The sequence below is a fragment of the Drosophila subpulchrella genome, unplaced genomic scaffold (genome assembly GCF_014743375.2).
Source record: "Drosophila subpulchrella strain 33 F10 #4 breed RU33 unplaced genomic scaffold, RU_Dsub_v1.1 Primary Assembly Seq22, whole genome shotgun sequence".
Taxonomy (NCBI): domain Eukaryota; kingdom Metazoa; phylum Arthropoda; class Insecta; order Diptera; family Drosophilidae; genus Drosophila; species Drosophila subpulchrella.
Window position 1 is genome coordinate 419644 of NW_023665540.1, and position 26242 is coordinate 445885.

General features: G+C 38.5%; 1 protein-coding gene and 1 long non-coding RNA gene across 10 annotated transcripts in view; one reads left to right on the forward strand and one right to left on the reverse strand.

Annotated features, from left to right (window-relative positions):
* The window catches only part of LOC119559353 (UDP-N-acetylglucosamine--peptide N-acetylglucosaminyltransferase 110 kDa subunit), a 286535-nt gene that overhangs the window by 207071 nt on the left and 53222 nt on the right, over positions 1-26242 (reverse strand). For all 9 annotated transcript variants that reach the window (XR_005220745.1, XR_005220746.1, XM_037872397.1 and 6 more), the window contains one exon: positions 20853-21063. Coding sequence is in view for 7 of the 9 variants with exons in the window: in XM_037872397.1 (XP_037728325.1) it covers positions 20853-21063 (211 nt within the window). In the remaining 2 variants the exon portion in view is untranslated. The remainder of the gene's footprint in view (positions 1-20852; positions 21064-26242) is intronic.
* LOC119559354 lies at positions 11758-12191 on the forward strand. The gene is made up of 2 exons (XR_005220747.1): positions 11758-11857; positions 11977-12191. It is a non-coding gene; the product is annotated as an uncharacterized LOC119559354 (long non-coding RNA).

Genomic DNA, 26242 nt, shown 5'->3' on the forward strand with positions numbered 1-26242 from the left:
GCAAACTTCTGACTGAATTTAATATACCCTCTGCAAGGGTATAACAAAGTGGGAAAAACTAATTTCTTATTTTGAAAAAATTCTTAAAATGAATCCTTCAGAACCTTTAACCAGCCAGGCTGGAACAAATAATAAAAGACCACACATAATGAATTCGCCTCTAGAACCTACAAACCATCAGGCCGTAACAACTAATGCAATGATAAATGTAGGAGATTCAATAAAACAAATTGTAAATTTTGAATTGATTCCATTAAAGGAAAATATCGTGAAAATAAAAAAGGTTGAAGATTTTCATATAGAGATTATTGATCCCAATATTAAATGTGGCACGTCTTATGAGATCATCAAATCGGTATGTTAGTCGGAGAGAATCAGCTAAAATAGCTATGGGGCAAAATGCCAGAGGCTGTGAAAGGTTTCATTCTGCCTTATTAATATAAAAAAATAAAATAACGGCAATGGCATTTGATGCCTTAACACATAATGGTACGTTGTTAAATTTCGATGCCAAAATGGCCAGACTTGACTTTGTCTTTAGTGACAAACATCGAGTTTATATTATCGAACAAGAACTTAGTGTATTGATTCAGGGAAAATTATTCATAAAGGTTTATTTAGGTATGGCTAGGTATTAGGTATGGTTTATTAATCAATAAAACCCATAACAGCTGATATTAAGGAAAAGCATAGGAAGACAGCTTTTAGAGTTTTCATTACCGGCCCTAATGGCCAAATTTGAGACACAATTTTCTCAATGAATCCTCCTGACCTACCAAAGCAATGGTAATAGTTCAAGAGTTGGAAGATTACAACATGAGGGCTCATTTCGTAAATAGTTTTTCAACTTCTCAGAGAAAATGTAACAATTTAAAAACACATTTAAACCACAAACCAAAACCACAAAACAATAACACCAGTTTACAAAAAAAAATCGATGAAATACGCCTTCAAGGAAACCTTTGTTTTCCGGTAAGGTACAACTCCCTGATTAAGAAAAGGGCACCTTACATTTTTTCTATGGTACAAATTTTTTTAAAGTGTAATAAACGTTTTTCGCACTTTTTTATTTTCTAACTCGAGTTCTGATAAACCGAATTCGTTCATCAAAGACCCATTTTACAGGTAATAGGATGCCCTTTAACTTTCTTATATACACACATAATTGAGATCCATTCATTTGCTTAAAAGCTACTATTCGTCAAAGTTGAAAAAGTTGGAAAAATTGCAAGAACGCTGGCATAAATGGTTTCTTTAAAAATACACGCCTAAAAACCGAAATTAGTTTTATGTTGTTTTCTTGAAGGCTGAACCTTAATGGAGAATATGCGCCATTGATCATGACAATCCGTTGGTAAATCGATTTTTTACATATTTTTAAAGGTATATACCCAAGTTCAGTATTCGGGTGCAGCGGCCGTTAAACATTATTTTAAATTTTCCGTGTTGGGGAACGTAAGAATTTGGTGCAAGTTGTAATGCATAACGTCAGTTTCCTTGCTATTTCTTTGCTAAAAATATATGAAAATGATTTTGTCGTAACTGCAATCGCATACTTTTTAGCTTGCCCAGCACGAATAGTTTTTTACACTTTAATAAATATTGGTACCATAGGAAAAATTTTAAGTGCACTTTTCTTAAACGGGGAGATGTACCTTACCGGAAAACAAAGGTTTCCTTGAAGGCGTATTTCATTGATTTTTTTTTGTAAGCTGGTGTAATTTTAACAACCAGAAGAACAATAAAAATTTAAGGTTTAACCAAGACAATAATCAGAACAAAAATACTTATAGTAATTATAATCAAAATAAAAATAATCCAAATCAGTGGAGCACTTATAGGAAGTCACAAAATAAGCCAGGGTCAATGGAGATAGACGAAGTCTATTCAGATTCAGAATAGGGCCAATAAACGTTATAATCAAGGCTATAACAAAAATCAAAATAACAAGTATAATCAGAACAAGTGGGATCGAACCAAAAAAAATGAAACCCAGAACACTCAGCAAGGTCAAGACAAAAATAAAAAGGTACCAACTGGAACTGTTAACCAACCGGCTAGCAAGGCGAGATGAGAGATGAGATTGAACAATATTAAGGAGGACCATTTTTTAGACAAAAGTCAGGAGTAGGCTTACCCTACTTAATAAGAAATGATAGTAAAATAAATAAAAAGTTAAAAATATTAAACGACACTGGCGCAACCTCGTGCTATATGAAAATGGGAATATATAAAAATAGAAATGAGCTTCCAATACATATTAGAGTATCAACAGTGAATGGATATTCAATAGTTAAAGAAAAATTAAATTATGATACCGGGAACATTTTATACCAGCTTTCCTTAACAGAAGAAAACACCATTCTTCCATTAAAGGAATTTATATTTAAACAAGGAAGAACGCTATAGTCGAGTACCTCGACTATCAGATACCCGTTACTCAGCTAAAGGGACCAAAGGGAAATTGAGATATGCAAGCAGCAAAGCGAGATTGAAATGCGCCACCTATCGGCGGTAGACAGATTTAAGCGTTATCGGCGTTAAAGTGGGCGTGGCAAATATTTTTTTGGCTCAATCGAAAGGTATTGACGAGACCAATACAATTCAGTTAAAATGTTGTACCTAGGATGAAAATTGTGGGCGCCACAGGCTGGGGCGGTTTGTGGGCGTGGCATATTCGCGTAACAAACTTGCGCTGCGCACAAGGCTACGGAATATAAATCTGAGATCCCAATTCTCTATTCTTGATAGTTTCCGAGATATCCACGTTCATATATACGATTTTTTGAAGTTTGTGGGCGGTTTGTGGGCGTAAAAGTGGGCGTGGCAAACTTTTTTTTTTATCAATCGATAGGTATTGATGAGAACAATACATTTCAGATAAAATTTTTATTCTAGCATCAAAATTGTAGAAGCCACAGTTTTGGGCGGTTTGTGGGCGTGGCACTCTTCTGAAACAAACTTGCGCTGCGTAAGAAGCTCAGGAATCTGCACGCCAAATCTCAATCTCAGCGTTCATCCGGACAGACAGACGGACAGACCTGATCCTGATCAAGAATATATATACTTTATGGGGTCGGAAACGCTTCCTTCTGCCTCTTACATACTTTCCGACGAATCTAGTATACCCTTTTACTCTACGAGTAACGGGTATAAAAAATACTTTGATGAAAAAGCTTAAATTAGATCTGAATCTGAAGTGGGAAATCAAAGCGAAGTCTTGAACTATCCGACAAAAATCAAAGTTTGGGTTATAAAAATGATGAACACGCCGTCGTTGAATTATCCGATAAAAATTAAAGTTTGGGATATAAAAGTCCTGAACACGCCGTCGTTGAGTTATCCGAAAAAATAAAAGTATGGGAATTAAAAGTCCTGAACCCGCCGTCGTTGAATTATCCAACATCCAAAAAATAAACAATATAAAAATATCATCTGCAGGTCAAAGAAAAGATTTGGAAAATGAAATTAACAAAATTTCAATGAGCCATCCAGCTTCAAGCTCCGAAAATAGTGCTCCAGTAGAAAGAGATTATTATGCTCGCTTGGCTAGACGAAACACTGAAACACTACAGTGTCAACACGTTGGGGCTGTTGTGGACGCCGAGTGGCACCAACAGCAAAAAAAAAAAAAACACGCACGTACTATTATTCTGCGCAGCATTCACCAACATCTCAAATACAAAAAGATTGTTTCCCTATCTCCTATAATTTTAAAGGATGGTCCTTTCAGATTCGGATGCAGATTGAAGAATCTGAACATTTAAATAACACAAGTCAGGTTACTTATGCAGGGCCCTAATAAGGACACACGTAAAACAGAATCCGCTTTGTCTGTCTGTCTAAATAACAATTTACTATACACAGATTTTTCCAATCTTAACATTTCTACAACGTCATATTGAGATATTTCTTATTTTATTGTAAATATTCGAATTTAGCTGATTTTTTAAATTAGGTGGAAAACTGGAGTAGTTAGGGGGAAATATTGACTCTTTTAGATGCATGCATCAAGTCAACCGACTTCAACAGTACAATAGACAACCGACTCTTTCGCAGGCTTCTGATCAGCTTGGCAAAACCTAGCTGATTATTTCGAAAACCAGAAATTGCAGGTCAATAGCCACCTGAAAACGTTGTTCAATGTGCATTCTATTGAAAAATAGTCTGGGGCAGCCTTGAAGGATCTTCAACACACCATTCAGCGTTGGCTTACAATATTACTCGCAGTCCCTTAAGCTGAGTAACGGTTATCTAATAGTCGAGGCCATCGACTTTTTTCTAGTTTTCTCTCATTAATTATGTGACCAATTCTAGGGTATATTTATTAAGAAAATTATATTCCCAAAAAGTAAGATGAACTTGTTTTTTTTCGATTTTCGTGGTGAGGTGCACTATAAATTCTCCAAACGCGGCCAAACTGTTAAGAAGGAATAATATTTGAGTGTTATGCGTCAAAAACGTCATCGTATTCGAAAGTACGTCGGTTTGTATTTAAAGGTTCGCATTTAAGTTGCAATTGTGCGTGCTGCAAGTTCGACTAAGTTTGTTTAACTATGTCCCTAGTTTAAAAGCAACAGCTAGATGGCCATCCTGTTGTTGCCCGATCCGGCTCGTTCCGACTTGTATAGAAATAAGAATTTTTGGACAAGTTTCATTCCGATAGCATTAAAACTTCAAACTGATTATTATTTCCCCGCCTGCAATAGTTCAAAAATAATATTAACTACCTATGGTTAAAACGTTAAAAACGATAATACCGAAAGTGTTTTTCCGTAAATGCTTTTGCGGTAAACACGATGTTTAATGCCGGGCAACCATCCCCCATTGCGAATTTGTACGAATGACCTTTATGGACTAGCTCCAAGCTTTCCTTCTTGGTTTCTTGGTTGAGACAAACTCTGCTTGCAAAAGAAACACAGGAACACATAATTCAACTTCGTGAAATTTCCACGATTCATTGCTAGTTTCCCATGATATTTGGGTGCTCCTGACTAAAGTCATACCATAAAACCGTTTTTTTCGTTTAATTATCTACTCCTAAATGTTATCAAATCCAAAAGAAGTCATGGCAACCTAGAGTGCGAACAAACGCTTATGTTTTTATATATAAAATAAATTTATATTTAGTAAAATCTTCTTCGGAATAAATTATTTTTAATACTGCCTATTGAATCTGGATCACTCCATGATGATTTATATGCAAATCGCATTTAAATCCCTCCCTTGCTATATCAAATCCAATATAATATCCTCATGAAATCGCATTAAACCGAAATTAAAGCGAAGATTCCAAGAAAAATAAAAATGACTCCCAAATAAGAACGTGCAAAACTCTAGTACTGCAAATAGATTTGAACTTTTGGCTGACACCTCCGACGAAATCCCATCTGCAGTCCTGGATACTCGAGAGAAAAACTCCAACAACCTTGTTAATATAATAATCGATCTGATTGGTAAAGATAGCTTGCACGTAATCCCCTTGACTAAAGGAGACATACATGAAACAAAGGTCCAAGTCAAAAGCGAAGAAAGCTTTAGAAAATTGACGGAGCTCCTAAACGCCAAGAAAAAGAACTACTATACCTACCAGCTAAAAAGTAGTAAAGGTCAACAAGTTGTCATAAAAGGAATCGAACCAGACGTAAGCACTGCTGAAGTCGAACAGGCACTAAAAGATAAAGGTTTTAACGTAAAAGCCGTTTCAAATATACGTAACCGAAACAAACATCCGCAACCTCTCTTTAAAGTGGAACTTGGACCTGACTCTAAGGCGCTCAAGAAAAACGAAGTCCATCCCATCTACAATCTCCAGTTTCTATTGCATCGCAGAATCACGGTTGAAGAGCCGCATAAACGCAATGGCAACTAAAAAATGAGCCAAATAGCAAAAAGTGTAGTAACTGCGGAGGAGACCACACAGCAAACTACAGAGGCTGTCCAGTATACAAGGAGTTAAAAAATCGGATCAACCAAAGAATGTCAACAGCACGATCTCACCACACACCATTGATACCCTCCAAATCCACACCGGAAGATTTGCACTGTGGAATGCCAACGGCGTTTCACGGCACAAACTTGAGCTAGCACAATTTATGAATGACAACGAAATCGACGTAATGTTACCTGCAGAAACCCACCTTACCTTACCAACAAATACAATTTCCAAATCCGAGGGCCCATGGAGGCACTGGAATTCTGCTTCTAGCTTTAGCAGCGGTATACTGTCCTCCTCGATTCACGATATCCGAAGCCCAGTTTATCGACTATTTCAACTCACAAGGCAAATACTTTATAGCAGCAGAAGACTATAACGCCAAGCATACGCACTGGGGATCTCGCCTCGTGACGCCGAAAGGTAGACAACTGTATTACGCAATTATAAAACCTAGCAATAAAATTGACTGCGTTTCCCCTGTTTCACCTACACACTGGCCTAGTGACCCCAGAAAACTGCCGGACTTGATTGACTTCGCAGTTACAAAAAATATCCCACGAAATCTGATTAGCGCCAGTTCTTTCTCGGATCTATCATCATCGCCTGTACTCTTTAGTCTAAACCAACAGCCAGTTAGTAATGACAACCCCGTCATGTTAACCTCTAACAGCACAAACTGGCTCAAATTCAAAAAATACGTAAGTTCTCACATTGCTAAGACGACATCAACAGAACCGTAAGCATGCTAGAGTCAGTTTTGGCTTCAGCGGCTCAAATCGCAACACCACGAAGGCAAAACATAACACTTAACACAAAGCACACGAATGCAGAAATAGAGCAGCTAGTCCTGGCAAAGCGTCGTTCCCGGCGCGAATGGCAATTACTTCGATCGCCATCTGCAAAGCAACAGTTAAATGAAGCTTCAAGCCGACTCACCAAGGCGCTACGACAAGAAGAAGACAGATCCCAACAACGCTATATAGAACAACTATCTCCATCCAGCTCAAAATTCCCACTATGGAAAGCCCACTCAACAGTGAGCCCTCCAACAGTAACGGTTACGCCAATAAGGACCCGTGCAGGCTGCTGGGCCCGAAGCGACAAAGACAGAGCCGACACTTTCGCTGCCCACCCTAAAAATGTGTTCCAGCCAAATTCAGCAACAATCGTGCGTAATATAAGATCGCAATCTGAAGACGACTTTCCTATTGCCGAACCCAAACGTCATACAAATTATAAAAGAGCAGCTACAACCGAGAAAATCTCCTGGCTGCGATCTAATAACTTTAAAAATGCTTATAGAACTCCCACTATGCGCTGTTGGTGCCATATGACAGCTGTTCAACGCGCTGACAAGACTGGGCTGCTTCCCAAAGAGGTGGAAAAAGTCAATCATCATAATGATACCAAAACCAGGAAAAGACCACACGTTCACCTCCTCATACAGACTGATAAGTTTACTTTCGTGTCTATCAAAACTCTTTGAAAAATGCCTTCTAACCCGTATCATACCATACTTCAGAAGACATAATAGTATCCCAGCACATCAATTCGGCTTTCCCGAAAAACATGAAACTATCGAACAGGTGAACCGCATAACATCAGAAATTCGTAGTGCATTTGAAAATAGGGAATACTGCACTGCGGTATTTTTGGACGTCTCTCAAGCATTCGACAGAGTATGGCTTGACGGCCTAATGCATAAAATCAAAATAATGCTTCCTAATAACACGCATAAACTTGAAGTCATATCCTTACAACAGGATATTTGTTGTGAGATGCTATACTTTCATGTCAGCTGATCATAACATCGAAGCTGGAGTTCCTCAAGGCAGCGTTCTCGGGCCAACTTTATACCTACTCTACACTTCTGATATTCCTACGAGCAGACAACTGACTATGTCTACGTTTGCCGACAACACCGCGATCCTCAGCCGATCTAAATGTCCACAACAAGCATCAGCTCGGCCCATCTAGATGTGGTAGAGAAATGGCTCTCAGACTGGCGTATAAAAGTTAATGAGCAAAAATGTAAACAAATAACCTTTACCTTAAATAGACGAAATTGCCCAAACCTTACACTAAACAACACCGTGCTTCCTCAGTTAGATGAAGTAACATATCTTAGCGTACATCTCGACCGACGGCTTACCTGGCGTACGCATATTGAAGCTAAACGAACTCACCTAAGGCTGAAGGCAAACAGTCTGCATTGGCTTATAAACTCCCGCTCCCCCCTCAGTCTGGACTACAAGGTCCTTCTCTACAACTCCGTTTTGAAACCAATCTGGACTTACGGCTCCCAGTTGTGGGGGAGCGCCAGCAACAGCAACGTAGAAATCGTGCAGAGAGCCCAAGCAAAAATCCTGAGAACTATCACCGGGGTACGTTCGGAGTGGAAATATTCAGAGAGACTTTAATATACTCCCCGTTCGAGACGTAATAGCGCATCACATGGAAAATTACTGTACAAAGCTGTCAACCCATTCAAACCACCTCGCTAGAGCATTTACGTTGGTATGTAGCCGTTCCCGCCTTCGTCGTAACGACCGTCCCATCCAGCGACAATTATTAGGACAGTCTAACATAAGTAAAGTTTTACAAACTGTTACAATAATGTAGTTCTTTAAGATTTTAACACATTTTGTTAGTCTCGTAAAGAAGATTTAAAATAAACAACTAAAGTATAAACAAAACAAAAAAAAAACGGCGCTACTGAAATACAGTTGGACCATTCCTTTGCTGCTCGCATGTCGCCGCCGCTGTTGTCAAACTTCAGTTTGGCTGCGCGCCTTTCGTCGCCGCTGTTGCCAATCTTCAGCTCGCTCTCGCGCTCGTTCCTGCCGAAACTTCAGTTTTGTTGCTCGCCTTTTGTCGCCGCTGTTACCAAATTTCAGTTGGCTTCTACATTGATCTACGATGTCAACTATTAAGCAATATAAACGCCATCGGACCAACATTAAAAGGAATATAGCTCGAGACCAAAGTCTCCATCAAGGATCAGCTAGGAGGGGAACTCAACAGCACCAGACCACCACATTCACCGTTTTCGCTGGCCCAATCCAGATCTATTGCTCTGTCGTCGTCGAAGTTGCCCCGTCTTACCTTGCCAACGTTCGTCGGAAAATTTGCAGAATGCAAAAATTTCCTCAGCTCGTGAGGCAACCATGTGCAATCTAGAAAAGTTCAACCATTTGCTGCACAGCTGGAACGCCGTTGTCAATATCTTCAATCAAGCAACCCCACATCGCAAGGACGAGTCCATCCAAGCAAGCCATCTCGAAATCTGTCGTATGGGCATGAATAATCGTTCTCAATCACTCGATCTGCATGTGCACTATGCTCTTCAGCTGGCCACAAACTGTTTGGATGCCCAACATTCAAATCGATGACAACACCTGATCTGTTTGAAACAGTTAAAAAACTTAACTTACGCCTCAATTGTCTCGGCAGTGGTCATCGAATCGCTCAGTGCTCATCAAGGAGTCGTAGCCGTAGCTGCAATCAAGCTCATCACACAATGTTGCATCATGACAAGGACATTCCGGTCATAGAAGCGCGTCCTGACGGCCGCGAGTTACCGCCTTAGCAATTACCATCGGCGGTCCCCCGCCGAAACCTCACGGCAGCCAAACATTTAAGTTACCGCCTCAGCAATTATTCTCGGCGGTCCCCCACCGAAACCCCCACGGCAGACAAACATCTAGATAATAAAATAAAGAGTTCAGTTCGAGATATATCGTCAAAGAACGCACAACTTGCTACTCTTTAATTATTGGGAGGCTCCCCGGACCAAATTGGAATACCTTTCTTAAGTTAACTGGCGCAAGGACGGATTCTACCCTAGGACTTGAGGAAGGTTCTGAGACGACGAAAGATGACAAGGATATACAGCATTATCTTTATCATTATTATGTAAGAGTGAGTAGAGTGAAGAGATTGCAATGGAGTGGAAAAATAAAGTTAAAGTAAAGAAAATAATAAAATATAAATAAATTACAAAGAATCATGCAGCAATAAATAAATGAATAAATAAATAACAAGGAAAAACGCTATAGTCGAGTACCTCGACTATCAGATACCCGTTACGCAGCTAAAGGGAAAAGGAGATATGCAAGCAGCAAAGCGAGATTGAAATGTGCCACCTACCGGCGGTAGACAGATTTAAGCGTTATGGGCGTAAGAGCGGGCGTGGCCAATTTTTTTTGGATCAATCGATAGGTATTGACGAGACCAATACATTTCAGTTAAAATTTTTTATCTAGCATAAAAATTGTGGGCGCCACAGGCCTGGGCGGTTTTTGAGCGTTTCGTGGGCGGTTTTCGTGGGCGTGGCATATTCGCGTAACAAACTTGCGCTGCGTACAATGCTACGGAATCTAAATCTGAGATCCCAATTTTCTATCTTTGATAGTTTCCGAGATATTCTAGTTCATATTTACGATTTTTTGAAGTTTGTGGTCGTTAAAGTGGGCGTGGCAAACTCTTTTTTGGGTCAATCAATAGGTATTGATGAAAACAATACATTTCAGTTAAAATTTTTATTCTAGCATCAAAACTGTAGGAGCCATAGTTTTGGGCGATTTGTGGGCGTTAGAGTGGGCGTGGCACTCTGCTGAAACAAACTTGAGCTGCGTATGAAGCTCAGGAATCAGCACGCCAAATCTCAATAGCCTAGCTCTTATAGTTTCCGAGATCTCAGCGTTCATCCGGACGGACAGACAGACGGACAGACGGACACGGCTAGATCGCCTCGGCTGGTGATCCTGATCAAAAATATATTTTTTTTTTGGGGTCGGAAACGCTTCCTTCTGCCTGTTACATACTTTCGAATATAGTATACCCTTTTACTCTTCGAGTAACGGGTATAAAAATATGCAATCAAAGAGTATTATAATCAGTGAGAATAAAGGCAGTATTTCGAACCGCAGGCAGAGAGATGTGAAAGGAGAATAGGGCAAGTGCATAGTGTCCGAAGCTGAAAAACAGCTGGGTGAAAATAAATTAATCAGAAGGTATTCACATAGAACGTGTTTAATAATTGAAAGAGGAAAGTTGGAATTTTAATTTAATAGTGGTCGAGTTTGTAAACTAAATTGCAACAAATGGCTCGTGGTCAAACGTCGGCGGTCTAGAGCACCGACGGTTCGAGGTTGCATCGAGCAGTTCGATCGAACGGTCGGTTGTCGACAAGCGTCGGCAGACGTAATGCACAGGCGGCCGCTTAGCATGGGCATGGAAGGAAATATATATATATAAAGAAATAAATATGTAGAAAAATTTAATAAATAAAATAACAAATAGAAACGTGATACGAGCCTATTCACATGTATTACACTATAACGAACAGGGTAGTCGTTTAGCATGGGGATGGTCAAAACAAGTAAAAAAAAAGGAGAAGAATACCCTAATGGCAATGAATGTCCGCATTTGCTAGCTTCAGCATGCCAGTTAACAATGACTAGAATGACCAAAAAAAAATATATATAAATAAATAAAAAAAACAGTAAATAAATAATTAAATTATTAAATATGATAGTACACAGAGAAAAAACGGAACAATACCCGATTGATATTGTCTCCTCAATTTTCACATATCACCTTTTACATATCAAAATAATACGAATTCATATCAGCATGATACGAATTCATATCAACATTTCTAATTGATATGATTTTGCATCATATTAATATATATTCGTATTAATTTGATATGTTTTTCATATCAATCGTAACATCGAAAAGTCTTCGAAAAAAAAGTATGACTGTGCTTTCGTATTTTTTGTGTATTTATGGTATTAAGTATGGTACAAAAGATATTTTTTGACAGAATTGCCGCGGCCACTCTAACATTCGACGAAAAGTGAAAGTGTACAAAGTGAAACATTTACATATGTTGTTTCTTTATTTTTGCAAATGGTAAGTTAAGTATCTCATTTTCAATTGTACTTGATGTTTGTCTAATTCTAAAATATTTATTTCTTGGACACTTTAACGTGCGCTTTGGCGGATGACAACACATACTGCACTACACAAAGTCAAATGGCTGGCCAAGATGCTGAACTGGGCAAGTTGGCGTTCACCACTTCGCTGGAAAGCTTCTATCGAGGACAGAAGAAGGACTTCCTGGCGCTGATGCAAAGCTACAGGAGGCATCCGAGTACAGAGTGATCGGTCATTTATTGCTAAGTCCTGGAATAATTTTTATAATTGATCCGAAATATATAAAAAATAAATATTTACAGCGATCTTATGGGTTTTCAATATTTATTTGTTTATAAGATTCAAAAAAGTAAAAACAAAAGTGATTAATATTGATATTACAAACATATCAATCTGATATGAAAGTATATCAGTTTGAAATGAAAGCATATCAGTTTGATATGAAAGCATATCAGTTGGATATTACAAAATACCACAATTTGGTCACAACTTTGATATGTGCTCATATCATTCTGGTATGAAAAATACCAAATTGACATGTTCGAAAATATCAATGTCATATGTTCGAAAATATGAATATGATATGGCAACATAAGGGATCAAAATTGATATGAAAAAATACCCGATTGATGACCAGTTTTGGTATTTTTTTTTCTCTGTGTAGGAGACGGAAGTAATAATAATAACAGGAAATAAATAAACAAAAACCAGACCACAGAAGATTCACAAAGAGAAAATCAGAAGATTAACCAAACCAAACGAATAAATAATTACAGGTGGTCAAGGACCATGGCCGCGGAAAGGAGCTTTGAGATCCGGCCATTGAAAGGAGACGAGCCGTTGGCACACATCAACTTAGGCTCGGCGAAGATAATACAGACGCACAAGACGTTCGAACACATAATAAGGCTACAGAAATACCAAGAAGCAGTAGAAGGCATAGAGCAAACGCTCAGGGATATAGTTGAAGCTACAGAAACGACGGGTCTGGTGAGAGCACTTCAGAATAAATTACAAATGATGAAGGCAAGATTGGAAGCTATATCTCCAAAGAGTAGGAGAACGAGAGCATTAATAAACGGATTAGGTTCAGTCGTCAAATCGATAACAGGGAATCTAGATGCAGAAAGGCTAGAAGCAGAGATAAGGAGAATGCAGGAAGTAGAAAAAGGATTGAGAGAAGCCATAAGCTCTCAGGAAAAGACTGGTAGCAAGATTAGTATAATGTTCAAAAATCTAACAAAATATATTAATGAAGAACAAACCAGAGTAACTACGAGTATGTTCATAAACAATTATAAGAACGGAATAAGCAAGACGTTCCTAGAGGAGGACAAGAGGATTTATAGGTTAGAGTACGTAGACAGGATTTCCGCTACGATAGATATGTTAGGACTAAATTTAAATGATATAGCAAAAAGCTTGCTGCTAACAAAGATGGGGCTAATCTCGAAATTTATATTTGACAAGCAGGAAGCAACGAAGTGTGTGCAAGAGTTAGAAGGGCAAGGTATAAAAATAATGTCCGAAGAACATATGTACGAATTTATAGAATTAAAGGCAATAATGAATAGGAGACGTAATATTTTCCATAAAATTACCAGTTTTTAAAAAGGGTATTCTTTGCATATAATTATAGCGTAAACCATGAATAAAACAGAATTTGTATTAACACCGGAATATGTAGTAAGCAACAAGGAAGAAATATATTACAATAAGAATAAATGTCAGAAAATAAGAAATTTATACACATGTAAGAATGATAAAAGTGTAAACCAGGTAACCGAGAATTGCATTAAGAAGCTGATCAGCGGAGAGGAAGCGAATTGTGAAACAAAAAATGTAGGACTCATAAGCAGGATTTTCGAACCGGAAGAGGGTTACATCGCAATCTTCAATGGAGAAAATATAAAATTACAAACAGACTGTGGACACGAAAGAACCATAAATGGATCAGCACTGATCACATTCAGTGAGTGCAGAGCCATGGTAAATAACATCCAATACGAAACAATGGAAAAACTTGGCACAGCGAGATTAAACTTGGGGATACCTCAGATCGGAGCTATCCAGAAAAACAGAACTACCCAAGAATTGGGAATACATGAGCTGAAGATGGAGGACATCGAGACTAAATTACAGATCAATAGAATCCAGACGGGAACAGTGATACACACAATAGCGATATACGCAATGCTAACCGTACTATTGAGAGTGGTGGCAGCAGTGGATTGCCTTTCAATTTCAATTCCATTCCGCTAGGTCAGCATAAATAAACATAAACATTTAACCATTGCACTATGGGTAAAAAACCCGATTTTGGTGCATAAACCTATTTATTTTCTTAATTAATTTTTATGAATGGCCCATACTAATCGAATCTAGACATCTTCATTTCAAAAAAACCGCCCTCCAAAAATTTTTGGTGGCAACTCTGTAGTGTTGCCACTCCAACAAAGTCAGCTGTTCGAGAGGCTTTGCTATGTCGTTAAATTGGCGCGAAAAATTGGCAAACTTTACGTGCTTGTTGTTTTCTTTGAAAAAAAAGTTTAATAAATATGAAAATGGAAATTCCTTGCAAAGGTATTTATTAATGCAAATTAGCTTAAACATTTGATTTTATGTGTCTTGTTGTCCACCTGTGAACTGTTTTATGTGTATCTTTATAGATTTGAACTAACAATTGTGTTTGTGTTTTGTGGAGTATAACTTATTAATAGCACAGACTTGCAAAAGAGTAAGACGAGAAATTGATTACAAAAGTGTCCTTATTGTCATACAACTAACCGTTTTTGCTCATTTTTGCTCCTTTTCGCTAAACTTGCGTTTATGTAGAGACATATGTGTTTGGTCACGGGGCTCTTCTTGCAGTTTGGGAAAGCAACACACGCTCGCGAGAAGCATTGGAGACTTACATATTCGACAAATTGAATGCCGATCATCAAAATGAAACAATAATAAAAACAATATCAACTAAAATTACTAACTTTATAAATTACATAAATAAACATTTGCCTCGATGCTGCCGAAACATAAAGCGATTTAGACAAAAACACGCTATGTGGCTAGCCGGTAATATGACTATACTTTCTGATAGAAATGAATCCCCACAGAAGAAAGGTGGTCGTCCAAAATTGTCATATGAAGCTGCTGGTAAACGACTCAAAATAAAGTTGGCATCTGAACTTGCGGTAGAAAATGAAAATTCAACTCCTTTGTTACTACACGCTGCTAACATTTCCGCCAGAAAATCAACAGAAAAATGAAAAAATAAAAAAAGTGATAGAACTGAATCGCTGGCTCCGAGTCCAATAACTTCTGAAAAGGCATTCGCTTTTTTTATGGAAAATGGATTTACTAAGCAGCAATACATAAATGTAAAACAAATTAGTAAACAACATGGCTGCGATATTTACCCCCCTTATTCGAAAATAGCTGAGGAGAAATTAAAATGTAGACCTGCTAGAATAGCATGGACCGAAAATGAAGCCAAAGTTTCCTTGCAAAACTTATTGAACCATACCGCTTCACGAATATTACTGATGCAAAAGGAAGTTTGTGAAGTACTTTCAGATGTTACTCATTGTACTCTTATTTTTAGCTATGGTTTTGATGGGTCTACTGGTCACAGTTTATACAAACAAAAATTTAGCATCGCAGAGGGTCAATCTTTAGATGATTCTCTTTTTGTTACATCAATGATTCCTATAAAAATGATAGATCAGAAAGAAAGGGTCATTTGGTTAAATAAATCGCCTCAGTCCATAAGATTTTGCCGTCCTGTGAAAATTGCTCACGTAAAAGAAACAACGTCTTTTATATTAAAAGAAAATGAAAACTTGGACAATCAGATTAAAAACCTGGATATATACGTGCATCCTTATCAATCAGCCGAAATTTTTGTAAAATTTGATGGGCACCTAACACTTATAGACGGCAAGGTGTTAAATATATTAACAGGAACGAAATCCTGTCAGTTGTGTCCAATGTGTGGGGCAAAGCCCACCCAGCTTCTTACTATTACTGATTTTAACTCCAAAACGTTTGATATGAAGCCACATACACATGAATTCTTGCTCAAAATATCGTACAGAATTGAGCTTAGAAAGTGGCATGTCAAGGGAAATGACAAAATCGAATTGGAGGCACGTAAACATAAAGTTCAAGCAGCGTTTTGGAATGATATGGGGCTTCATGTGGACAAGCCGAGACAAAACGGCAGTGGCAATAGAAATGACGGAAATACGGCGAGGCGGGCATTCTCCAACCCAAAATTATTGTCCTCTATATTAGGAATAGATCACAGTTTGATTCAGCGCCTACATGTAATTCTGATCGCCATAAATTGTCATTACCCTATAAATTCGGAAAAATTCAAAATATTCTGTTCAGAAACTTTTTCTATGTATATGGCTAATTACTTTTGGTACCCCATGTCGCCAACAGTGCACAAAGTTTTAGTACATGGATACATAATCATTGAAAAATCGATTGTTCCTGTTGGCTCTTTAGCAGAAAGTGCATCAGAAGCAATACACAAACTTTTTAAGGCTGACAGAAAAGATCATGCCAGAAAATGCAGCCGGGTTGACAATATGTCAGATGTTTTTCACAGAGCTATGGATTCGTCTGATCCCCTATTATCTAGTTTTTGGTCAACAAAAACCAACCGGATGCCTCTGCCAGCAGAGGTTGTAGATCTTTTGGATTCGCCAATCATATCCCGAGGCACAGAAGACACAGATGAAGAAAATTGTAACCATGATGTAAGTGACACTTTTGAAATAGAATTAGAGGAAGAGGTACCAGACGATATTGGAAACTAAAAAACAAGGAAAAAATAAAAAAAGTAAGTTAAAATTGTTGAGTTATTAAAAAAAATTAATCGAATTTTTTTTCAGTGTTCTTCAAATGTAACAATGGATCCCAAATATGTTACCGGTTTTTTCTATAATGTAACACCAAATAGGATTAAAATTATAATTTATAATAATTACTTATTTTAAAATGTATTTTTAACCACTGTGCGGTGGACATATTAAAAAAAAAAACAAAAACCAAAATTTTGTTTAAGTTCAAATAATACACCGAAAAAAGTTTCAAGTCAATATCTTAAAAACTAGAGTTTATGCACCAAAAACGGTTTTTTTGCCCATAGTGCATTGGAAGACGAATAACAAAATAAAGAGTTCAGTTCGAGATATATCGTCAAAGAACGCACAACTTGCTACTCTTTAATTATTGGGAGGCTCCCCGAACCAAATTGGAATACCTTTTTTAAGTTAACTGGCGCAGACTGTCCAGTACAGCCAAATGATCCGATAACGGTCTCTCATCTGCGCACTCAACCGGGACCGGTTATCCAAGCCACGGTCGTGGTTCTGATCAAAGACGCATCAGGAACATACAGGCCTGGCAGAGCATTGCTTGATGCATGTTCTCAGGTGAATCTCATCAACGAGGTGTTCGCCCAAAAACTTCGTCTTCGTCATGAAAAATTCAGCCAGACTCTGAGATTGACATGTCTTCTTGAAATTTGCCCACCAACACACCTTTGGCAGATCATAGATTTCATGAATCTCGTCGCATCGATCTTTTACTTGGCGCTGAAGTCTTCTACCATTCGCTTGCCGTCGGGCAAATAAAGCTCGCACTTCACTTGCCAATACTTCAAAAAATATTGTTCAGCTGGGTCATCGCCGGTCGATGTCAACAACAGCAGTGGCAAGTTTCAGTCTGTTTTATGTCAAGCACAGTCTCCATTGATAAGAACTTGCAGAAGCTTTGGGAGCTGGAATCCGTCGCTGTCTTACCTGAGAGTCTACATCCGCATCACCAAATCTGTGAGGCGCTCTATACAAACACTACAGTTCAGGATTCCCATATCGCATTTTAGTCAACCTTCCCTTTAAGGATGATCCCTCTCGTCTTGGAAACTCCGCTGAAGTGGCTCGTCGACAATTCTACGCAATGGAACGCGGCATCCTGAAATTCCCTGAGTTGAGATCCCAATATGTCTTATTCATGCAGGAATATCAGGCGCTAGGTATCATGACATTGGTGACCAATCCAGCCCTTCACGAGTCGCATTACTGTATACCCCACCACTGCGTTTTGAAGCCATCGAGCACGTCTACCAAATTGCGATTGGTTTTCGACGCCTCGTGCACAACAACTTTGCAACTGTCGCTTAATGACCTACTGCTTGTGGGTCCCACTATGCAAACGGATCTTTATCTGCAGCTTCTCAAATTCAGACTGTTTAAATATGCCATGACAGCTGACGTGACAAAAATGTACAGGCAAGTCCTCGTCGATCAAAGCTTTCGATAATATCAATACACATTTTGGCGAGACTCCCCAGATGCAGAACTGCAGACGTTCCAGCTGAGTACCGTCCCTTACGGAACCGCCGCTGCACCGCTGACAAGTAGAAGGAAGAATTCCCGACCAGCGCATCGGTTATCAAATCATCGTTTTACGTGGACGACCTGCTTTGCGGAGCAGACGACATACAAATCGACACTATGCAACTCATCAAACAAGAAGTCATCGAAGTTCTTCAAAGGGGGAACTTTCCGTTGACCAAGTGGCGCTCAAACCACCCTGAGCTCACTGATTGCAAGCCCACGAAGAGACTCAACATCTGTGAGGACAATGTTACAAGCTCACTTGGTGTCATTTGGAATCAACTCGATGATGCGTTTCTGTTCACCTTTGCTTCAAAACAACCAACCTTGCCAGCTACAAAGAGATCCATCTTATTCATCGCATCATCACTCTTTGACCCCCTTGGCCTTTTGTCACCGATAATCATCGTGGCGAAAATGATTCTTTAGGAACAGTGGATACTCAACCTTAATTGGAAAGAATAGGTTCCGCAATCCCTACATGATGCATGGACCGACTACTTAGAATCCTTGAACATGATGCCAACTCTTCAAGTACCTCGGTGTTGCCTGCAAATTGCCAATAGAAACATTCAACTGCATGGATTTTGCGATGCGTTGTGTGTAAGTGCGAGCTAAAGGACCATAGGAAATCGCGTGTCAGAAATCCAGAGTTTAACATCTGCCGCCAAATGGAGATTCGTACCCACCCAAAGCAACCCAGCCGATATTGTCTCTCGTGGTTGCACTGTCACCGATCTGAAGGTATGAAGACATATCAAAGCCATCGATTTGGATATCTTTAACTGCGAGAAACGGAAACACATATTTTCAACCACAACTACAAACAACTATCTGCTGGCGTCACTCGAAAAGCACAGCTCATACACCGTTTGTCTACGCATTATCGCATGGATATTTCGATTCATACACGTCGTTCGGAAATCATCTAAGTTCAAGGGTCCAACCCTAAGTCCGGAAGAATTAGAGTACGCAGCAAACTGCATAGCCTGGAATCTTCAAAACCACTCGTTTCCGGAAGAACTTCGATTCCTCAGGAAAAACCAAGTACTTAAGGGTCCTCTATAGTTTCTTTCTCTTTCCGTAGACACCGCTACTGGATTCGAGCTCTTAAAGGTCGGAAGACAACTCGACTATTCCGATATTCCTGAGAGCAAATCATCAATGGCAGTTAAATATGGCTGCCACCTTCACACTCGAAACTTCCATGCCGGACCAAAGGCGTTGGTGTCGCTACTACGTCTGAAATTCTGGATCATCAATGCAAGGGACTTAGCGCGCCGTATTGTTCGAACCTATACCCACTGCATTCGATATCGACTCTACTGCAGCAAGTAATTGGTCAATTAACCAAGGCAAGATTGTCAATCAGTAAGCCCTTCAGCAAATGCGATGTTGATTTCTGCGGACCTATACACACATATCTCCGAACACGCGGAAAGCCTCCATCAAAGAGCTATCTCGCCGTGTTCGTATGTCTCGTCGTCAAGGCCGTGCATATTGAGGTGGTCACAGATTTGAGCACAGAAGCACTTCTGGAGGCTCTAAAGAGATTCTCTGGACGTCGCGGTCTCCCCACAGATATTTACTGCGACAACGCGACCAATTTCGTTGGCGCCTCCAATCACCTGCACGACCAAAGGAAGTTCCTGTTTAATAAGAAGACTCAAACCGCAATTCAACAATTTTGTGCGGCTGACTTCATAAGCTTCCACTTCATCCCACCCAGGGGTCCGCATTTTGGTGGGCTATGGGAAGCGGCAGTGAAGAGCGCAAAAGGCCTACTCAACAGGACATTTGTAAGCACTCAGTTTAAGTACGAGGAGCTTTCAACAGTCCTGGTTGAGATAGAAGCCATCCTCAATTGACGCCCCCTCACACCGATGTCATCAGATCCGAACGATCTCTCAGCTCTGACAGCAGGTCGCTGTCGGTACCATGGTGCTTATTCACGAAGATAATGTACCCCCTCAGCACTGGAGAATGGGTAGGATGGAATCCCTAGTGTATGGGCGCGACAACAGAGTCTGAGGGAACCTGTTGCCGCCCTGTTTACAAGTTCGCTGTACTTCCTATGTCTTGAAAGTGGACCCTTTTAACGGGGCCTTGATGTTGGATCAGATTATTAGCAAAATACTGTATAACCCTAATGCCTACATATGTACAGCTGTAAGCCCTTTAATACCTCTCCGCTCTGCTCGGCTTAACAAGCGTTCGGAAATAAAAGCAGTAGCATATCATTTTTGAAAGATAGAAGTCGTCTTGGTCTTGAGTTTTAAATTGTTCAATCAGTTTATACCTAAAATTTCCTGCACCCCCATACTCTGATTTTAAAAAGCAATAATTATAGAAAACGCTCTATAATTTACCGTTCAAAAAATTATTTTAAATTTAAAAGCTTACAACTGCATATTTCTCAATGGGATCTGGTGGATTGGATGACGCTTTGATTATAGTGGCTTGTCGACAGCATCTAACTTTAATTCTACTCAGTTTTAAACATGACAACCAATAGATATAAAGTAAATAACTTAATAAATTAATAAGATTCAAAAACTTACCTATATGCTTCTGCGAGCACAGGGTTTTGTTTTATTGCCAATGTAGAGAATTGTGCTGACTTATCAAGTCTTCTGCATTGAAAATGAATGGATGACAGCAATAATAAAACTCCAGTGTTTGTACTGTCCTGGCGCCATAATTGCATGCAATGTTTCTCTGCACTTTCATAGTCAACAGCTTGGTATTCCCTATGAGCCAACTCAAGTAAACCTATATGGTAGTATAAAATGGTTTCTTAGGTTACAGGAATTTGAAAACATCAATAAATATATATTGCCTTCATAAAATTTTTTCTCAATGTTTCTAATTCAAAATAAAGCAAAGGAGTGGCACTGCCAGCCTGCCAGCTTAACCTTACTGCCTTGGATTTAATATTATTATTATTTTATTAAGAAAAATTTAAGTAAAGAAACACCGTTTTGCGCTGTTTGTGGTCGCTAGAGTGGGCGTGGCACCAAAGACATTGGAAATATAAGGTGCGTAAAGCCATACAATTTTGTAGCTCACGATTTTGTTGTGCTGGCTCCAGAGCATAAAGCTGCAGCTGTATGCACGCCCAGTGAACCAAAGTACGACAGCAAAGCGAAACTTTCGCAATGTGTTTGTAAACGGACTTAGAAATTATAGAAAACTGCTAGCTTTGTTGTAGAGACTGTAGGTCTCGCTAAATACTAGCAAGCTGACTCAAAAAAAAGCATTTACTAAAAAGTAACCGAGGGAAATATTTTTTGCATGGCAAATTTTTTTTTGGATCAATAGGTCAATAGGTATTGACGAGACCAATACATTTCAGTTAAAATTTTTTATCTAGCATGAAAATTGTGGGCGCCACAGGCTTGGGCGGTTTGCGGGCGTTAGAGTGGGCGTGGCATATTCGCGTAATAAACTTGCGCTGCGTACAAGGCTACGGAATTTAAATCTGAAATCCCAATTCTCTATCTTTGATAGTTTCCGAGATATCCGCGTTCATACTAACGATTTTTTTAAGTTTGTGGGCGTTAAGGTGGGCGTGGTAAACTTTTTTTGAGTCAATCGATAGGTATTGATGAGAACAATACATTTCAGTTAAAATTTTTGTTCTAGCATCAAAACTGTAGGAGCCACAGGTTTTGGGCGTTAGATTGGGCGTGGCACTCTGCTTAAAACAAACTTGCGCTGCGCAGGAATCTCAGCAATCTTCATGCCTAATTCCAGTATTGTTGCTTTTATAGTTTCAGAGATCTCAGCGTTCATACGGACAGACGGACAGACGGACAGACGGACATGGCTAGATCGACTCGGCTAGTGATCCTGAGCAAGAATATATATACTTTATGGGGTCTGTTACATACTTTCCGACGAGCAAGAATATATATACTTTATGGGGTCTGTTACATACTTTCCGAAATCTAGTATACCCTTTTACTCTACGAGTAACGGGTATAACCAGGAAGAACGCTATAGTCGAGTCCCTCGACTACCTGATACCAGTTACTCAGCTAAAGGGACCAAAGGAAGATGGAGATATGCAAGCAGCAAAGCGAGATTGTAGTGCGCCACCTACCCGCGATCTCAATAGGCGGTTATGTGGGCGGCAGACAGATTTAAGCGTTATGGGCGTTAGAGTGGGCGTGGTAAACTTTTTTTGGGTCAATCGATAGGTACTGACGAGACTAATATATTTCAGTTAAATATTTTTTTCTACCTTGAAAATTGTGGGCGCCACAGGTTTGGGCGGTTTGTGGTCGTTAGAGTAAGCGTAGCAAAATTTTTGGGTCAATCGATAGGTATAGCATGAAAGTTGTGGTCGCGTTTGTGGGCTTGACATATTCTCAAACTTGCGGTGCAAACAAGTCTACGGAATTTAAATCTGAAATACCAATTCTCTACCTTTGATAGTTTCGGCGCCCTGACGAAACAAACTTGCGCCACTCAGGAAGCCCAACAAGCTGCATGGCAAGTCCAAACATTCAAGCTCTTATAGTTTCCGAGATCACAGCGTTCATACGGACAGACGGGCATGGCTAGATCGACTGAGCTAGAGATCCTGATCAGAAATATATATACTTTATGGGGTCGGAAATGCTTTATTCTACCTTTTACATGCTTTCTGACGAATCTAGTATACCATTTAACTCTACGAGTAACGGGTATAACAATTAATACACATGGGCGTTTTTAAGCCTTCTTGGAATTTTGCAGTTAATTTTTGGTAGAATTAACACAAAGCGCCGATTTTGTTCAAAAAAGGGTGCAGAATCTTTAAAATCATTGTAAACCTCATTAATTCCATATGTATAATTACCTCAATGAATCTTATTAATTTCTTTTAGTTCATATTTTATATTTTTTTTCAATAAAAACATGAAGAAAGGAAGTTATATACCCTTGCTTATATACCCTTGCAGCTATAATTATTAAATTTAAAAACACAAAAAATGATATTCCCAATAGTATAAGATAATATGTCAAAAAACACCGAAGCTATAATTTGTTTCATATTATTTTCCTACCAATTTTCCGATCGTTCCTTTGGCAGCTATATGATAAAGTCGTCCGATTTTGATAAAATTAAATTCGAAATTCAGAACTAATTAACAAATGTTATTTCCAAGCGTTGGAGGTTATATGTTGAAAAACACCGAAGCTATAATTTGTTTCATATTATTTTTCCACCAATTTTCCGATTGTTCCTATGGCAGCTATATGATATAGTCGTCCGATTTCGATACAATTTAATTCGAAATTCCAAACTAATTAAAAAATGTTATTTTCAAGCTTAGGAGGTTATATGCCAAAAAACACCAAAGATATAATTTTTTTTTTCCGTTTATTCCTATGGGAGCTATAAGATATAGTTATCCGATCCGGCTGGTTCCGACTTATATACCACCTGCAAAAGATATAAGACTTTTGGGAAAGTTTCAGCCCGATAGCTTTAAAACTGAGAGACTAGTTTGCGTAGAAACGGACGGACAGACGGACATGGCTAGATCGACTCGAATATATATAATATATATATATATATATACTTTATGGGGTCGGAAATGTCTCCTTCACTGCGTTGCAAACTTCTGACTGAAATCAATATACCCTCTGCAAGGGTATAAAAACAAAAAGTGGCTGACATTGAGCGTATTCCTGTAAAAGTTCGATGGTAAAATTCAAGCGGAGTGAAATCCTACAGCTTTTACCGTAAACCAATTTTTCTTGCACTTTAAAAGTTATAGGGTGAGGTGACGATCTAATAAAGGTTAAAAAAATACAATGGAATATAAATTTAACTTTACGCTTAAAAAAATGTCTGCGTCAGTTCTGGCTACAACTTGAACAAATTAAGTTGTTCAATATCTAATTCTCAAAAACGAACAAAGAATATATTTTTATACCCGTTACTCGTAGAGTAAAAGGGTATACTAGATTTGTCGGAAAGTATGTAACAGGCAGATGGAAGCGTTTCCGACCCCATAAAGTATATATATTCTTGATCAGGATCACTAGCCGAGTCGATCTAGCCATGTCCGTCTGTCCGTATGAACGCTGAGATCTCGGAAACTATAAGAGCTACAATTCTGGGATTAGGAATGCAGATTCTTGAGATTCCTATGCAGCGCAAGTTTTTTTCAGCAGGGTTCCACGCCCACTCTAACGCCCACAAACCGTCAAAAACTGTTGCTCCTACAGTTTTGATGCTAGATAACTTAACTGAAATGTATTGGTCTCGTCAATACCTATCGATTGATCCAAAAAAAAACTTTGCCACGCCCATTCTAACGCCCACAAGCCGCCTAAACATTGGCACCCACACGCCCACTCTAACGCCCATAATGCTTAAATCTGTCTACCGCACACATAACCATATATTGAGATTACGGGTAGGTGGCGCATTTCAATCTCTCAATCTTTTAACTTTGCTGCTTGCATATCTCCATTTCCTATGGTCCCTTTAACTGAGTAACAGGTATCTGATAGTCGAGGAACTCGACTATAGCGTTCTTCCTTGTTTTTATATACAAACTTAATTGGCTGTGAAAAATAAAATAAAAACGAGTAAATGTCAAAGTATACCAAAACAAGAAAGGAAGTTTGTATACCCTTGCAGTTATAAGAAATAATCAATGTTAGTAGCACCATGTTAAGTTTTTAAGGATTGTTGTTAGCTTCAGTGATATTTGTGTAAAATTAAATTCGTAATGATGAAAAGTTAAAATATTCTGTATCCCAGAGTAAAAGAAAATACGATCAAAATCAACAAAGCACAATTTTTTGAAAACTAATTAATCATTAATTCTTTGACGTTTCTTTGACAGCTATATGTTAAAGTCATCCGATTTGTATTAAATTTAATTCTAAATTCTTAAAAATACAAAAAATGTTATTCCCAATAGTATAAGATAATATGTCAAAAAACACCGAAGCTATGATTTGTTTCATATTATTTTTCCACCAATTTTTCGATCGTTCCTATGGCAGCTATATGATATAGTCGTCCGATTTTGATAAAATTTAATTCGAAACTCAAAACTAATTAAAAAATGTTATTTCCAAGCGTAGGAGGTTATATGTTAAAAAACACAAAAGATATAATTCTTTGAAATTTTTTTCCGATTATTCCTATGGGAGCTATAAGATATTGTTGTCCGATCCGGCTGGTTCCAACTTATATACTACCTGCAAAAGAAATAAGACTTTTGGAAAAGTTTCAGCCCGATAGCTTTAAAACTGATAGACTAGTTTACGTAGAAACGGACTCGTCTAGTGATGCTGATCAAGAATATATATACTTTATGGGGTCGGAAACGTCTCCTTCCTGCAAACTTCTGACTGAAATCATAATACCCTCTGCAACGGTATAAAAATTGGTTCAATTTTTTATTTCAAAATGTTACTTATTAATATTTATACAAATTATTACTAAATATATGAAATATATAGTATTGCATGCTTCTTTTCACAAATACAACAAAATTAATTGAAATTCTTGAAAAACAAGAAAGGAAGTTAGCTTCGGCAAGCCGAAGCTTATATACCCTTGCAGCTATAATTATTAAATTTAAAAACACAAAAAATGATATTCCCAATAGTAAAAGATAATATGTCAAAAAACACCGAAGCTAAAATTTGTTTCATATTATTTTCCTACCAATTTTCCGATCGTTCCTATGGCAGCTATATGATATAGTCGTCCGATTTTGATAAAATTAAATTCGAAACTCAGAACTAATTAAAAACTGTTATTTCCAAGCGTAGGAGGTTATATGTTAAAAAACACCGAAGCTATAATTTGTTTCATATTATTTTCCTACCAATTTTGCGATCGTTCCTATGGCAGCTATATGACATAGTCGTCCGATTTTGATAAAATTTCATTCGAAATTCAGAACTAATTAAAAAATGTTATTTCCAAGCG